This window comes from Hypomesus transpacificus, chromosome 14, assembly GCF_021917145.1.
Source record: "Hypomesus transpacificus isolate Combined female chromosome 14, fHypTra1, whole genome shotgun sequence".
Classification (NCBI taxonomy): Eukaryota; Metazoa; Chordata; class Actinopteri; order Osmeriformes; family Osmeridae; genus Hypomesus; species Hypomesus transpacificus.
The window spans coordinates 3,169,069-3,185,332 of NC_061073.1; the positions used below are offsets into that span (position 1 = coordinate 3,169,069).

Consider the following 16,264-nt stretch of genomic DNA (forward strand, 5'->3'; position numbering starts at 1 on the left):
CAAGGTCACATGTCTGAATGACTATCGCCCAATAGCACTGACCTCTATCATCATGAAGTGCTTCGAGCGGCTAGTCAAATCATTCATCTGCTCCTCGCTGCCCCCCACACTGGACCCTATGCAGTTTGCATACCGGTCCAATAGGTCTACAGACGATGCCATCGCTCTGACCATGCACACCGCTCTCTCCCACCTGGACAAGGGGAATACATATGTGAGGATGCTGTTCATTGACTACAGCTCTGCATTCAACACCATCATCCCCTCCAGACTGGTCTCCAAGCTTGTGGACCTGGGACTAAGCACCTCCCTCTGCAAGTGGATCTTCCACTTCCTGACGGGGAGGCCACAGGTGGTGAGAATCGGTGACCGCACTTCATCTGTACTGATCACCAACACAGGCACCCCCCAGGGCTGTGTGCTCAGCCCTCTCCTGTTCTCCTTGTTCACCCACGACTGTGCGGCTACGCACAGCTCCAACCTCCTCGTTAAGTTTGCTGACGACACAACCATCGTGGGCCTCATCTCTGACAGTGACGAGTCAGCCTACAGAGAGGAGGTTGACACCCTGACATCATGGTGTCAGGACAACAACCTCTCTCTTAACATCAGCAAGACCAAGGAGATGATTGTGGACTTTAGGAGGCGGCAGGAGGAGGAGCATGCACCCCTATTCATCAATGGATCGGAAGTGGAGAAGGTCAGCTGCTTCAAGTTCCTCGGGGTGAACATCAGCAATGACCTCACCTGGTCTGTTCACACGGACAAGGTGGTCAAAACGGCCCGTAAGCGCCTCTTCTTCCTGAGGAGACTGAAGAAGTTTGGTATGGACTCAGTCATCCTTACTAACTTTTACAGATGCACTATAGAAAGCATTCTGACTGGTTGTATCACAGTGTGGTATGGGAGCTGCACAGACCGGGACCGCAAGGCCCTACGAAGTGTGGTCCGTTCTGCTGAGTTCATCATCGGCAGGAAGCTCCCAGCCCTACAGGACACCTACCACACACGTTGCCTTAGGAAAGCCAGCAGGATTCTAAGAGACTGTTCCCACCCATCCTTCAGTCTCTTTACCCCGTTGCCTTCTGGCAGGCGTTACCGCAGCATCCGGTCGCGCACACGCAGACTGGACAACAGTTTCTACCCAAGGGTCATCAGGCTTCTCAATGGACACTGATATGGACATTTTTACTGCACACTAGTCACTTATACACTGTCACTTTCAGCTACTGGTTGCTCTTTCAGTAACATTGCACTACTGTACCTCGCCACCAGGCTCCTGTTTGGTCATTGACAAAGTCACTGATCTGTAAATTTGCACTACTGCACTGTACTCCATTTAGGTTAGATTAGTTTATAGGGTTGTAACAGGTTTTTTTTTTTTTTTTTTGTGTATTAGGGTTAGTATAGCGTACTATTTATTGTTATCTGTAATTTAGGAAGTTTTAGTGTTAGGGTTAGTATAGTCGTTTATTTATTGCTATCTGTATATTTAGGAAGTTCACTTATCTAAGCTCAGCATAGATGTAAATTTGTTCTGTGTACTTATATGTTATGTTATGCCAAGTGCTTGCGTTGTCTTGTCTTAAGAATTTCAGTGCCCAGTCTAACCTTGTGTTGCTCTGTGCACCTGACAAATAAAAGACTTGAACTGAACTTGAACTTGAACTCATTGACAGTGACCTGTTCCTTATGGCTGGTAGGATGATTGGCCACTCCGCAATTCATGGCGGTCCTACTCTGTCAGGGCTTAGTCTGGCAGTGGTGGATTCCTTGAGATATGGCTCAAAGGAAACGGCCACATCATCGCTCTGCCTAGAGGACTGCTCAGATATAGACCACAGGGAAACCATCGGTCTGGTGAGTAAAGAATAACTTCTGTCACAAGATCAGCGTCATTCATGTTTCATGTCCACAAACTGATGTGTATATTAATTTTACTCTGTTGAAGTTGCTGAAGGAAGAATTGGGTGAAGAAGAGTCTTCACGAGTAACCAACCTTTGTCTGGAGTGGTATTTCCCGGTGCCAACCAAGGAGACAAACAGACTACTACTCTTCCAGCAGCTGCTTTCTCATGCTGTAATTTGTATTTCTCTGAAAAACCTTTTTTAAATATCTTAACCCATAAGCCATATTATAGTAATTCCTTGCGCTTTGCATCATTTATTAATCAAAATGAATGTAAAATTATCCAACTTGAATTTAAAAGTTAATATTTCACAGGTACTTGGCAGATCAAATGCTCAAATAAAGCAAATCAGAAAGGGGTTGAAGGACACTGGAATTTGGCCACTACTTGCCTGTCGACCAGATGTTGCTCCCCTATTGTTCCCCAGAGAGTCTGTTGTGAAACTCACCTCCCAAGTAAGTTGACAAGTAACTACACTGCTCAAAAAAATTAAGGGAACACGTAATCATCACAGTACAACACCAAGTCAATTAAACTTCAGAGACATCAATCTGTCCAGTTAGGAAGCATAAGCGATTGAATCAATGAAGCCTGACATTCTCCGGTGGGACCTGTGCTCACAGCCCAGCATCGTGCAGCTTGATTGGCATTCGCCAGACAACACCAGGATTGGCTGGCAGGTCCGCCATTGGCACCCTTTCTCTTCTATTTAGTCCATTGAGACCCGATGACTTCAGTGTTCCCTTAATTGTTATGAGCAATGTATATGATTACTTCTTTATAAATGTTACATGGAATAATGTTTTTCCCCACTTGTCAGATGGTCCTAGAGTCCATCACATGGCCCCCATCGAAACAAACAGATGACAGTGACAACAGTGACAGTGAAATCTCAGATGGCAAAGTCAGCCTCATCTCTGGATTTCTTCGAACCTTCGTTGAAGAGGGTACAAGTTCTAAAACATATATCTAAATATACAAATATCTAGCAGACAATCATCAAATCATGTTCATAAATATAAATACCATATGTAATAATCTTTGTTGTAGTGCTTTAGCATCCCCAGACATTTTGCGGCAGCTTCTGAAGTTCTGGGTCGGTTGGGAGGTGCCATCCAATACCCTCAAGTTAGAAATTGTGAACTCATGTGGTCGTAACCACCTACCAACCTCGAGCACCTGCTATGAGCGTTTACGTATCTCTAATCACTACACCAGGTACTCCGCTCTAAAAGCGGATCTAATTATATGTCTACAGTCTGTTGAGAGTGGGTTCGGCCTGGTGTAATAAGGTGAACAACTTAAAAAAACATTTTATTTTGCTTGTGACACTTTGAAAAGAATGCAAGAATGGCCTTCTCTGCTGCGCTTGCGTAACACAACATAGCTAGCACATACTGAGTAAGTGATGGTCAGTTGTTCTATTTTGGAGTATTTATTTTTTGACTAATCACCCTACGTTATACTTTTCAACACACCTCAATACAGAAAGAAATCAAGGTACTGTGGATTACATTTCTGACCAAAAAAAAAATCATTTGTGAGGGTTTCTGAACTTGGGTTACGTGTTCTGTTTTTGTGTTGAAAACTTGAAAGAAAAATAAATATCTGATCAACCAATTTTTTTTTTGAGGATTTCTATTTTTCACATGAAAGTAGCATCTTAACGTTCCTGCAGCAATCCTTCAACATACTGCACGGTTGTCATATATATGTCAATACCATTGGATTCTGAAGGCTGCAGAGGATGAATGTGGTGCTGTAATGCAGCCAGTTGCTCAGGAGTGAGTGGGCTCCCCAGCTGAGGAACATTCACTCCAATATGTGGGTCTGGGACCTCCCCACTTTCCTCCCAATCAATCTGAGGGATGTTCATCTCCTTAAAAGTTGGAAGAAAAAACATGTAGAAAGGGACATTTTTTTTCCTATAGTAAACCATTGTGTATTGCAGTATCTATTTGCATATAAAGAGAAAGGAATATAAGCAAAAATAATTCATGTTCAATGATACCTCTGGATTTGGAATGGGATGTTGCATCTGACCAACCTCCCACAACTGGTTTGGTGTGAGGTTCTGCTCCGTTCTTAGAGGGTGATTGTCCCATCCTTCTCTAAACACATCTAGGTTTACTTCAAGACGTGGCAGAAAAACATAGTGAAGGCAAAAGAAATGCGTGGCATTGCTTAGATCGAGGAGGCCCTCTTCCTCCAGCATGTGGAAAATGTGGTAAAACACATTGGTGACCCCCATCCAAATGTCACGCCAAAGTCTCTCGATTCTGTTGAAAACAAAATATATATCTGCTAGCCACATTAAGTAGTTCTGTCTTCTTACTAAAATATTTAAGACAAGGTATACCTTTGGTTATGGACACTTTTTCCAGCTATAAAGCTGCCACTGTCTGGTCCACGCACGGTAAACATCAAACGGGCAACACCAACATTCTCTCCCCCTTGATCTGCTCGCACTCTAAAGACATTGACCAAAACACAAATAATGGACCTTTGGAACAAGACAGGCTTTTTTTGGGTAACAAATCATTAACACAGCACCTGACCTGAGTTACTAATTTACCTGAGTGGATATCCAAAATCCTGAACAGCCTGGCTGAAGAAGGCTAAGGTGGTGTCGGACCGATTATTGTTTGCAGCCCTCAGGTACATAATCTGTAGACATACACAATTATTGTACGTACCATCATTGCGAATACAAAAAAATGTAGTTCAACCCAAATAATGGTGGAGTGTCACAACTCTCTTGCATACCCTTACATGGTGAAACTGATGAATAGAACATGTATAGTACAAGTATAACTGAAATCTTCAATGACATCAATTTTGACAAGATCTCTCAAATGTAAACAGACAAAATTGCAGAGGAAATGTTTTACTCAATCTTGGTTGATTTTAATATCTTGTGGTAATAAAACTTTTATCTGAGCTGAAGCAGTGTATGTTGTTAGTCCAATGATTATCTTAACATTGAGCTGCTCATTATGTGAAATTGAAGGTTACTCTCACCTTACGTGAAAAGCCATCAATTCCACCAAAAATAACTATGTTGTACCTGATGGACAGTGAAAAGAACAATCCTTAGAAAAAGGTGACTACATCTCGGGTGCTATTTTCAGTTTTGTATGTTCGTTATCAAACATCTGTCGAACATGCATAAATTAGTCCACCTTATTAAGCACAAGAACACAGGTTACCTGATGAGTTTGTGATTGGTGTCTATATGCACAAGGTACTTGGGGCATGGCACGGAGTATGTTCGCCTGATAACACATCCCAGTTGGGTCATTCTTGACAGTATCCCAACGCTGTCTACACGATGCATTGATGCTTTCACACGAAGCCACTGGAGTCGATGTCCTTGTGCCTTCAGAGTACCCTTCACTAATCTGTACCCTGCATGCGGCATCCTCTCTTTTATTTCAGAAACACGTTCATCTACTTCTGCATCGGTCATGGCACTGTACATTCCTCTGACAGAGAGGTTGTTGTCAGCCATTCTTCTGTACAGTGTAGCACGAGAAATCCCGACTAAACTTGCAATTGTCACCACTGGCAGTCCAAGTTCCAGTAGATGCCTTAGATATTCAACACATATTGTTATCTTTGGTCGTCCACATCCACTTTGCATGTCAAGTTGGACTGGTGTGGGAGGACGTTGCTGATGTTCTCTCTGATTTTGAAGTGCATTGCATAACTCCATTAACTTCTCTGTAACTTCCTGGGACACCGGAATATGGTGTGACATAACGTTGAGGAAAACCATTTCCTGTCTACATACAAATTCCAGATAGTCTGTATCAAGTGGTGTTTGCTGGAGTGCATGTGTCACTCTGCTGAGCAGTCTATCCAGAACGTGTTGTCTTAAAATTTCCTAAAAAGCGAATATAACAGGAAATGTCTGGTGAGAAGTCAGGCTTTTAAACCAAGGTCAATCTTTTCAACCAAAATTAACATTCACTAAAGGGCAGCAGCATGCAAAGTGCAACAATAATTTAAATTCTATAGAAGAGAGTCCACGGCAGAAAAGTACTCAGTACATCCATCAGGATACATGAGCTACAGTTAAACTGGTACTTATGACATTGTGACACTGGCTCTATAATACAAATTAAAAACGTTGTTGTCACAGCATTGTACTTTTAATATATATAGATACACACATATATTATAACATTCTGGTTTTGAAATCCAATCAGGATATGCCTAGAAATGTTACTTTCCTGATTTTAGCAGTTAGCCAGGGGGTCCCATTATCGTCTACCCAACCACTTTCAATGGAGAAATGTCAGTTTGACGCTGCTGAAGGCAATGCTACACGTACGGTTTGAGAGCGTATTTACATACTCAAATATCAAAGTAAGCTGTAATTTGGTGTGCAGCAATACAAGATGTGTACAGGTCGATGTTACTTTCTTTCATTGCTGCTGCATATCTTCTTTAAGAAATGCTACAGTAAACGAAAATCCGTTGGCTGCAAAGTACACGGACCTGTTAGTCACAGGGACTAGTCTGCACATCGCTTTTACTGATATTGCATAGCACATACCCATCCCGTTTGTTGACTTCTGTCAGCTTCCATGACAGCAGCGTAGCAGCCCAGGTGTAACTTGCTCACTGGCTGATCGAACAACACTGCCGCCTATCATTTCACTGTCGAAAGCTAGTTAGTTAACTAGCATTAGCTCCATTGTTTATGTTGGTACAGCTAACAGTAGCTAGCTAATTAACAAGAACCAAAGTAGTAAGGTAATGTAATTACAATCACTATCACAAATCCAGCAATTACAATCACTTCTCTTAGCAAAGTTACACATTTCATTAGCTAACTAGCTGGCTTACTATCTCGCTGTTAAGCGAGTAAGGCATTTTCAAGCGATTTTTACTTACTGTCGAAGGCACACCATCAGGAGTCGATCCTTGTCCAGCCATAGCTTTAAGAATCTGAAAGCGCCCTGAAGGCGGCAAAATCCTTGAACGCGCTGGCGTACAACCATCAAGGCAGAGGACAACACTGCCACCTACCGGATAGGATGGCACTGTCGAAGGGGGGGGGGGGGGGGGGGGGGGGGGAGGCTTGCATTTGTGAATCAGAAAGCCATTTGTGTGTGGATCGCAAAAGACCGAAAAGATTGTCTCAAAATTACGTCATAGGAAGAAGGATTTGCACGCGTGTATTGGGCGATCCACAAATGCAGATTCAACACTTCACACGCGAATTGTAGATTTACAAATGACAGACCATGAGAAATGCACGCACGAAATGTTAAGTATTTTAAGAAATTACAAACGATATATTTACGAATGGACATCTATGTGTACAAATCATAGCACATTTATGTAAATGCCAACTTACAAATCACGAGTTAGAATTTTGTTTTTGTGGATCGCAAAACACATTTGTAAATCGTGAAACATTTGTGGATCATGGTACTTGAATTTACGAATACTTTTGAGACATATCTCTCTCCATACATTTCAGGGCAGGGCTGTAGGCTTGCCATGAAAAGAAGTGACAACGAAAAATCCTCGCAGTCGACCATTGTATAAAACCAATAAACAATTTGTGAGTGACACCATAGTCTTTATATATATATATATATATAAATATATATATTTGTGAGTGACACAGCCATGAGTACCGCAACACGTGACGTCATAATGTAGCCGAGCATATAAATCCATGGGCAAATCATTTAGGTCAGTTATACGTTTGAGCATCATTCCTGTGTACATGTGGAGACGCCAAACCGTGGAAAGCGGGAGACACTTCACAGCACAAGTAGCGGAAGATTCCTTGGGTAAATAACAAATATTGAGAGGTCGTGATGAATCTGCCAAAAAGTGTGAATAGGTTTCACATGCGCCTGTGCCAGCATTTAATTTGTAGGCCTATGTGTAGTAACTTTTCAGTAGTATGAATGTGTGTGAACGTTTCATATGTGAATGTCTATGTGGTTCATGTTTGTGTAAGGGACAGTCTGAATTTTCTAAACGGCCCCACAAACCGCCACAGTTGCGATTTAACCAGAAAGTCTCAATCCATAGGCCAACTGTACTACTACTACTAGATTTGGAGGAACTCACTATTATTATCAGGCTACTTCATAACGTATATACTAAAATTCGTTTTTGTAAATATGGCAATTGTCAGTACCATGTGTTGGCCTGCTTGTCGTGTATTTTTTGTAAACTAGCTCTTAGACTTAACTATAGTTAGCTGCTTGGAAGTGTCACTCAGTTATTATAGCTGTGATTGTGAACACCAGCTGATAACTGGACGCGAGGTGATACAAAACTTGCATAGAAACGGACATTAATTTTGGAGCTTTTTCCTCTTGGCAGCAGGAGATGGAACAAAAATCGATCTAACCTGGATTGTGACATAATTGTTTCAAGAGTTCCATTGATGTGACCATTGGATAAAACCAATAAACTAGACGTGACGTAACACAGCCATTAGTAGCCTACGACAATACGTCATGTCATAATGTAGCCGAGCATATAAATTCATGTTAAATCATACGTTTCAGCATCGTTCCTGTGTGATACATTTGGAGACGCCACGCCGTGGAAAGCGGACACTTCACAGCACAAGTAGCAGAAGATTCCGTGGGTAAGTAACAAATATTGAGGTCTGGGATGAATCTGCCAAGAAAGTTATAGCCTAAAACTAACCTCACAATCTACTTTTGTGTTAAATGGTTTTGTTACTGTAAATAAGTTGACGGTATCTGAGAACTTTGGCGTCGAATGGACTGTGATAACATTCAAAGTCAAAGTTGTTCATCTCGGTTTTTGATAGTTTTATACTATTGTGATATTTTCTTTAGGAACATTTTACATTTCTCAGAGACTAGTTATTAATCAGTCAAATGTTGTGTTCCGTGATTTCAGATACCGGAGACTTATCGTTCACCCATCGTTCAGCGTGTTCGCTTGAAGGGCAGGTGTAAAAGTGTGACACATTTGCTGAATTTAGAGGGTGTCATAATCAGTATGTAGGATCATCTATAAATGACCAAGGTGAGTACTAAATTAGACTTTAATTGTAAACTGATAAGTAAAATCACGTTTTTCTAATCAGTTCTATCAAGTGGCCTGGTGTTTGCAGTGTCTCTCCCTTCGCCTTCCTTTGCAGTCATGAATAAAGGAAAGAAAGAAGATGGGGCGTCCCTTCCAGGGGCGTCTCGCTTTCCCTCACTAACCTCATCCAGGAAACGGAAGGAGACTGAGCCAGGGAAACAGTCCAGGGATCTCACCAGAAACCCAAAGTTATCTGGTAAGACCAGCTCTGGTTTGCAGTCGGTACCAGAAGACACCTTGGCCGATGCTCCAGCAGCAAAGACTCGCCTGCCTCCGCTGAGGACACAGGAGGCGGCAGGCGCCTCTAAGAGTCAGCCCGGTAAAAAAGAGGCCAAACTGAAAGTTCCTCGGCCCCCGAGTTGCAAGTCCAGTTCTATGGTTCGTTTGATTTCAAACAAAGATTCAAGCGTCCAGCCAGACTCCAAACTTGAGTTCAGGCCCAAAACTGGACTGAAGCTGGATCAGACAGAGCAGAGGCAGCCGTTCCCTCCTCTGTGCCCCCCTGCTCGGCCTCCAGGGCAGCCGTCTGCTCGCGGCAAGCGTAGACGTCTCGTCGCCGCGTCTGACTCTGAGAAGGCGCCCCTGACTCCGGTCCTCCCTCACATCGAGGCACCGGCCGTCTCACGCACCGCAACGCTGGACTCCCAGATGGACGTCTCCTGCGCTGTGCCAACTACACGGATCGTCCTACAAAGTAAGTTCTTGAATGCTAACCTCAATACATTCTCTAACCTTCTGGCACCCACTATGCCTGCTGGAGTTAGACTAGAAGCTGCCGGAAGTCACGCTAACCAGAAGTTTGATTTCCCTATAGAACAAACAAAGGTTGCCCCGGAAACTCTGCCCTCTCTTCCTACCAGTCTGGTGGGCAAACGGCGTCCTAGCTACCTTCTGATTCGTCCACCCATTGACAACGCAGCTTCCGCAGACAGGACACAGAAGTCAGCTCACCCGTCCAAACTGTCCAACCCTGTCAGCAACCTGGTTGTGGCTCCACCCACCAGCGCCAAACCACAGAAGCGTACCTCCCAAAAGGTCCGGCGTCTGCAAGTGCGTGCCGACCAGGCCTCCGAGGCCTCCCAGGACGACGGCGCAGCGAAGAAATCCTGTCTCTTCCCGCCGATCTCTCGCCACCCGCCTGACGGAGACAGCAAGACTCAGGCCCCACTGAGGCCTCAGGCCCCGCTGACCAGGCCACCTCAGGCCCCGCTGACCAGGGCATCTCAGGCCCCGCTGACCAGGGCATCTCAGGCCCCGCTGACCAGGCCACCTCAGGCCCCGCTGAGGCCTCAGGCCAGTGAGGAGCAGCCGGCTCTGCTCCCCAAGAGGAGAGCCATGGACATGGTGGAGAAGACCTCCTCTCCTGAGAGGATGCTGGATCTGGTGGCCGAGCAGTACTCCTTCAGCCAGTGCCTCATGTCCTGCCCCAGCACCCCACCAGAGCACGTGTGGATGCACAGCCACAACACCCAGGAGGAGCGGGTGTTCCTGCCTGACTTTGGGCAGATGTTTGAGGAGGAAGATATTGAAATGACGTCTGGAAACAAGAGGGAGACCCTGAGAGGAGACGGGTCCCAATAGTCTGGGGCCCATCCAGACATGCAGGACTAGGGTTCTAGAGAAGATGATGTGTCCTCTCTCTCTTTTCAACACCTAAACGAGGAGATCACCCAATACCTTCTTACCCCTCCCCCCTCCCCCCCATCCACCCTCATCTCTCTCTCACTCTCTCTCTCTCTCTCTCTCTCTCTCTCTCTCTCTCTCTCTACACTATCAATTTATCAATCTTATTTTTCTGTCTGTCTATGCACCCCTACAACCATTGTCCTTCAAACATACATTACAACATACATCAATCTCTCTCTCTCTCTCTCTCTCTCTCTCTCTCTCTCTCTCTCTCTCTCTCTCTCTCTCTCTCTCTCTCTCTCTCTGTATCCCTCTATCTATTCATCCATCCAACCATTCATCCTACAAACACGCACGACCCATCAAACCAATCCCCCCCCTCCCCCCCCTTCCCCTGGGTGTTCTCCCGTAGAGACTCTCCAGAACATCCGAGACGTCCCATCAAGAACACATCCCTCAGCCCTGGAACTAACCTGCAGCACAGTCTCCTCCTCCACCAGCCCTCCAGACCTCACACACCTCCCTGATTGGCCTCAACATTACACAGAACCTCCACTCTGATTACCAACAGGGTGACAGCATAGCAACAGGATTTTTTCATGTATTTCCTTTAACATGCTCCGTGTAATAAATTTTGCATTTAAAAAATAACATGTAGGCAATTCATGTGTATGTGCCAGGTTTACAATCATGAATTCATGAAAACGTTTTGTTGCATTTAATTTCATGAACAAATACATTTCAGAATCAGAATCAGAAGGGATTTTATTCGTCATGAGTGTTTGCACAAACAAGGAACTTACTTTGGCAGGGAGGTGCATACATTTAACATATAGGAATATTGAAACTTAAATATGTGGACTAACTATACAAAAGGAGCAAAGTCTAGCTAATACTAAGGGGGGTCTAGGTAATACTAAGGGGAATAAGAAATAAAAATATAAGTAGCATAAAAATATAAGTAGCAATTTACAATTTAACCTAAAAATACCCAAGCGGAAGGACTCCACAGTGTTGACTGGGGAGTCACACAGGGTTATGGTGTGAGTGGGGCTGTGTTCTTCCTGAAGTCCACAACCATCTCCACTGTCTTAAGAGTATTGAGCTCTAAGTTGTTCTGGCTACACCAGGTCACCAGGTTGTCAGCTTCCCACCTGTAGTCAGACTCGTACCCGTCAGAGATGAGCCCAATGAGGGTGGTGTCATCCGCAAACTTCAGGAGTTTGACAGACGGATGACTCGAGGTGCAGCTGTTGGTGTACAGGGAGAAGAGCAGAGGAGAAAGGACGCAGCCCTGAAGAGATCCGGTGCTGATGGACCGGGAGTCAGAGACTTGTGTTCCCAGCTTAACGCACTGCTTCCTGTCAGACAGGAAGTCTGTGATCCACCTGCAGGTGGAGTCGGGCACGTTCAGCTGGGAGAGCTTGTCCTGGAGCAGGGCGGGGCTGATGGTGTTGAAGGCAGAGCTGAAGTCCACAAACAGGATCCTGGCGTAGGATGCTGGGGAGTCCAGATGCTGTAGGGTGAAGTGGAGGGCCATGTTAACGGCATCATCCACCGACCTGTTGGCTCTGTAGGCAAACTGCAGTGGGTCCAGGAAGGGGTCTGTGATGGATTTGAGGTGTGCCAGCTCAAGGCGCTCAAAAGACTTCATTACCACAGACTTCATTACATTACCATTTGCGTATAGCCTTAGCTTTTCTAGATAACCTCTCTCTGAAACAGGAAGAACTGCACCTGTGACTGAGGAGAGCCACACTGACCTGGCGGAACATTTACATTCAAGCAAACACTCTACAAACACTCTACAAACACATTGTCGTTACTGTAAATAGTGTCTTCAGTGTGAGGGTGGTTGGGGGCAAGAAAGACAGATGACCCTGGAAGACAGAGAGATGTGCCGGGGAACACTGCCTGGTCCAGGATGCTGTGTGGTGACTTCACTGTAAACACTGCCTGGTCCAGCATGCTGTCCTGTGACTTCACTGTAAACACTGCCTGGTCCAGGATGCTGTCTGGTGACTTCACTGTAAACACTGCCTGGTCCAGCATGCTGTCTGGTGACTTCACTGTAAACACTGCCTGGTCCAGCATGCTGTCCTGTGACTTCACTGTAAACACTGCCTGGTCCAGCATGCTGTCCTGTGACTTCACTGTAAACACTGCCTGGTCCAGCATGCTGTCTGGTGACTTCACTGTAAACACTGCCTGGTCCAGCATGCTGTCTGGTGACTTCACTGTAAAGCCCTCGGTCAGCGTTTCAATGTGCCCTCTAAGAGAACAAACCGCTGAATGAAGGCCTTCATTTCTTTCACTGTGAGCCTATTTCTAACAGACAGTAGTTATTTGAAGTAATCTGCAATTTTTGCATTGATCTGCAATTTTTGCACTATTGTACTGTACTCCACCTAGGTTAGAATAGGATATTGAGTTGTAATGGCGTTTATGTGCATTTAGGGTTAGTATAGTGCAGCTTCTAGGGATTCCCAAAGTGTGGTGCGCCTCTAGGGGGTGCGCGAGAGGAAAAATGTAATGGTGGTCTATTGGTGTAATATGAATTATTATATGGCAACAGTACAAGCTTTCTGATTGGCTAATGGGTCCTGCTAGACGCATATTGCCCTCCTCGCCCGTCTGACACGGATCCGGACCAATTATTTGTTTGTAAACATTCTGGATGCGCGCGCATCATGGTGGCAGAAAACGGGGAAAATGTAGCCTTTATAAGGGCTAGTTACACGGATTATTCCAATAGTTAGATTTTAAAAGACCAAAAAGGTCGAGGAGGACAACCTTTTTGGGAGACTCCACATTGATCTGTCACATCAGAATTTTGATTTGGGGCACGAAAGTCTTGAAATTTGAGTGAGAATGTAGCCCGGTAGACCGCATAGTCTTAGGCGGCAGCCATGTATTCACGTCATGACAAAGTTAATCTTTTTTACAGTTTTACAGTCAGTCCTACAACAAAAAAAGTCGAGCAGGGCAGCTTTCAAGAGATCTGGGAATTCTGCTTTTTGCCAGCTGGTCCAATTATTTTTGTGATTTGTGTAAAACTGGCAATCTGAGTGAGACTGCGTCCCCGTTACTGTACAGTAGTGTTTTGACGTTAGCCTCAGTCAGACTCGACTCGCTCACTGGCAGTCTGCACAATGTTGTTTGTCACTCCATTCTACACTTTAAACGTCAGGGAGGACTGCCTTTGGTAGATACAAGCCAGCTGAAGATCTAGAATCTAGCCAGAATCTCGTATTTCTTCAACCAAGCCTGTTTCATTCATCATTTGCCTGAGAAAGAGATCTCTGTTACTAGTTAGCCAGGCTAGTTTAGCCTGTTTCACTCCTCAGGCTATTTAAGGGTACATGTTAGCCAATGAACGCCAGCAAGATTGGCACGTGACTTGAGCATATAAATTGATGTGTTCCTGTCAAATAAATATTTCTCTAGTTTCTCTCCCATGAGAGCTAGTTCAGAAACATGTTTCTTTCACCTGCACTGTTAACACTGGGTCAAATACTTACTCTCCTGTCTGCATCGGTGGGACGGATGTGGAGGTGGTGTCGGCATACAAGTACCTGGGTGTCACACTGGACAATAAACCGGACTGGTCCGCCAACACACAGGCCGTCTACAAGACGGGCCTGAGCCGGCTTTACTTCCTGAGGAGGCTCAGGTCCTTCCACGTCTGCAACAAGATACTGCAGATGTTCTATCAGTCTGTTGTGGCGAGCACCATCCTCTTTGCTGTGGTGTCCTGGGGTGCGGGCATCAAGGCAAAGGACGCCAACAAACTGAGAAAACTCATAAGGAAAGCAGAGTCTGTGGTTGGCTCTAAGCTTGTCACCCTGGAGAAGGTGGTGGAGGACAGGATACTGGCAAAACTGCTGGCAATCATTGACCATCCCTCTCACCCCCTCCACAAAACCCTGGACAAGCTAAGAAGCAGCTTCAGCCACAGACTCATTCAACCCCGCTGCTCTAAGGAACGATACAGGAAATCGTTCCTCCCAACCGCAATAAGACTGTTCAACTCATCTACCTCTGTCAGAGCCACCATCACAGAACTGCACTAAACCTGTCTCCTTGCACTTTATTCTATTGTATTGTATTTTATTGTATTCAAATATACCGGCTGCTATGACAACTTAATTTCCCTTCGGGGATGAATAAAGTACTCTGTCTATCTATCTATCTATCTATCTATCTATCTATCTATCTATCTATCTATCTATCTATCTATCTATCTATCTATCTATCTTACGCCAGGATCGCTGCAGAAACCTACTCTGCAAAACAGGGCGTTTTCAGCGGACTAAATCTTGTAAACAAACTCCACACGCTAGCAAACTGTTCTCTCATTGGTACGATTTTAATGCGGCTTAATAGGCTGTTGCTATTTTTTTAAAGGTGTGGGGGAGTGGGGGTGCGTGAACCCAGTCGGCATGTAGTAGGGGGTGCGTGGCCTAAAACGTTTGGGAACCGCTTTTAGTGTATTATTTATTGTTACCTGTATATTTAGAAAGTTTTAGTATTAGGGTTAGTATAGTCGATTATTTATTGCTATCTGTACCAGATTTGGAGGAACTCACTATTATTATGAGAGGCGGTTAGAACCGAAACTGTACTGTCCTGTAGCTAGTGGTCCAGGACAGTGTAGCTAGTGGTCCAGGACAGCGCCTCTAGTGGTCCAGGACAGCGCCTCTAGTGGTCCAGGACAGCGCCTCCGCTGGCACAGGACAGTAGCTAGTGGTCCAGGACAGCGCCTCCACTGGTACATGACAGTAGCTATTGGTCCAGGACAGCGCCTCCGCTGGCACAGGACAATAGCTAGTGGTCCAGGAGGTGCCTCCACTGGTACATGACAGTAGCTAGTGGTCCAGGACAGCGCCTCCGCTGGCACAGGACAGTGGTATGTGACAGCGCCTCCACTGGTACATGACAGTTACTGTTCTGTTGATAGTGGAACGCAACTGTCTCGTAACAGTTGCATTGGTTGTCTTGCAGCATTTTTATTGACTGTCGCATAACATTTTAGAATGGGAGAACAGGCTATAAACTTTTATTTTCAAAATATAAGTTAAACTGTCTCTAAACCATGCTTGACGTGTCGCTACAAGCTTACCATACAAAGTAGTCCATTTTTACATTGTGTGTAATGTAAAGCAGACTGTTACGTATTGACTTAGTAAAAACGTATTTTACTCAGAGTAACTGAATGCACATGAGCCACCGCCGGAGACGTTATTATTGCATTATTGTTATCAGCGCCTCCTAGTGACGGCGTGTATATCATTAATTTTAATGATTAAAGTCAACATAGGCTATAGGTTACCTACATTTTGCAGTCAAGGGGTGTCATTTATTGACATTGTTCTTCATATGGAAATAATGAAGAATTATGTTTTCTTTATTATTGTAAAGACAAAATGAAATGTGAATGTGTTTATAATAACAAGGTTTGAGTATTTTCATTTTCCAATACACTGTTAAATTGCAGTTCCCTGTCAGTCAGCACAGCCAGGTTACATTAGTTTTCTTTGTTTACAAGCATTTCTCTCAATAAAATAAAAATCAACACATACCATTAATATTTTCAATAAAAATAGATGTATTTGAAAACATAAATAATA

The 16,264-nt window shown here is 44.5% G+C and overlaps 2 protein-coding genes across 2 annotated transcripts; one reads left to right on the top strand and one right to left on the bottom strand.

The window, feature by feature from the left end:
* Positions 1 to 1,704: 1,704 nt before the first annotated feature.
* LOC124476360 lies at positions 1,705 to 3,242 on the top strand. Its single transcript, XM_047033463.1, has 6 exons — positions 1,705 to 1,860; positions 1,952 to 2,080; positions 2,225 to 2,365; positions 2,534 to 2,590; positions 2,731 to 2,857; positions 2,969 to 3,242. The coding sequence occupies exons 1-6, from the start codon at positions 1,705 to 1,707 to the stop codon at positions 3,196 to 3,198; spliced, it is 840 nt and encodes a 279-aa protein (XP_046889419.1). The 3' UTR covers positions 3,199 to 3,242.
* Positions 3,243 to 3,271: 29 nt separating this feature from the next.
* On the bottom strand, positions 3,272 to 5,303 carry LOC124477257. Its single transcript, XM_047034941.1, has 6 exons — positions 5,120 to 5,303; positions 4,932 to 4,977; positions 4,486 to 4,577; positions 4,270 to 4,380; positions 3,922 to 4,189; positions 3,272 to 3,789 (listed from the first exon to the last, which is right to left on the bottom strand). The coding sequence occupies exons 1-6, from the start codon at positions 5,245 to 5,247 to the stop codon at positions 3,574 to 3,576; spliced, it is 861 nt and encodes a 286-aa protein (XP_046890897.1). The 5' UTR covers positions 5,248 to 5,303; the 3' UTR covers positions 3,272 to 3,573.
* Between the last annotated feature and the right edge of the window lie 10,961 nt (positions 5,304 to 16,264).

What these genes read in the sequence shown, in the direction of transcription:
- LOC124476360 (XM_047033463.1), top strand. Translation starts at nt 1,705, where the DNA reads ATGATTGGCCACTCCGCAATTCATGGCGGTCCTACTCTGTCAGGGCTT. An exon ending in ACAGGGAAACCATCGGTCTG is followed by an intron (nt 1,861 to 1,951) that starts GTGAGTAAAGAA and finishes ACTCTGTTGAAG; the next exon opens with TTGCTGAAGGAAGAATTGGG. An exon ending in AGCAGCTGCTTTCTCATGCT is followed by an intron (nt 2,081 to 2,224) that starts GTAATTTGTATT and finishes AATATTTCACAG; the next exon opens with GTACTTGGCAGATCAAATGC.
- LOC124477257 (XM_047034941.1), bottom strand. Translation starts at nt 5,247, where the DNA reads ATGCATCGTGTAGACAGCGTTGGGATACTGTCAAGAATGACCCAACTG. An exon ending in ACCAATCACAAACTCATCAG is followed by an intron (nt 4,978 to 5,119) that starts GTAACCTGTGTT and finishes ACTGTCCATCAG; the next exon opens with GTACAACATAGTTATTTTTG. An exon ending in TTGATGGCTTTTCACGTAAG is followed by an intron (nt 4,578 to 4,931) that starts GTGAGAGTAACC and finishes GTATGTCTACAG; the next exon opens with ATTATGTACCTGAGGGCTGC.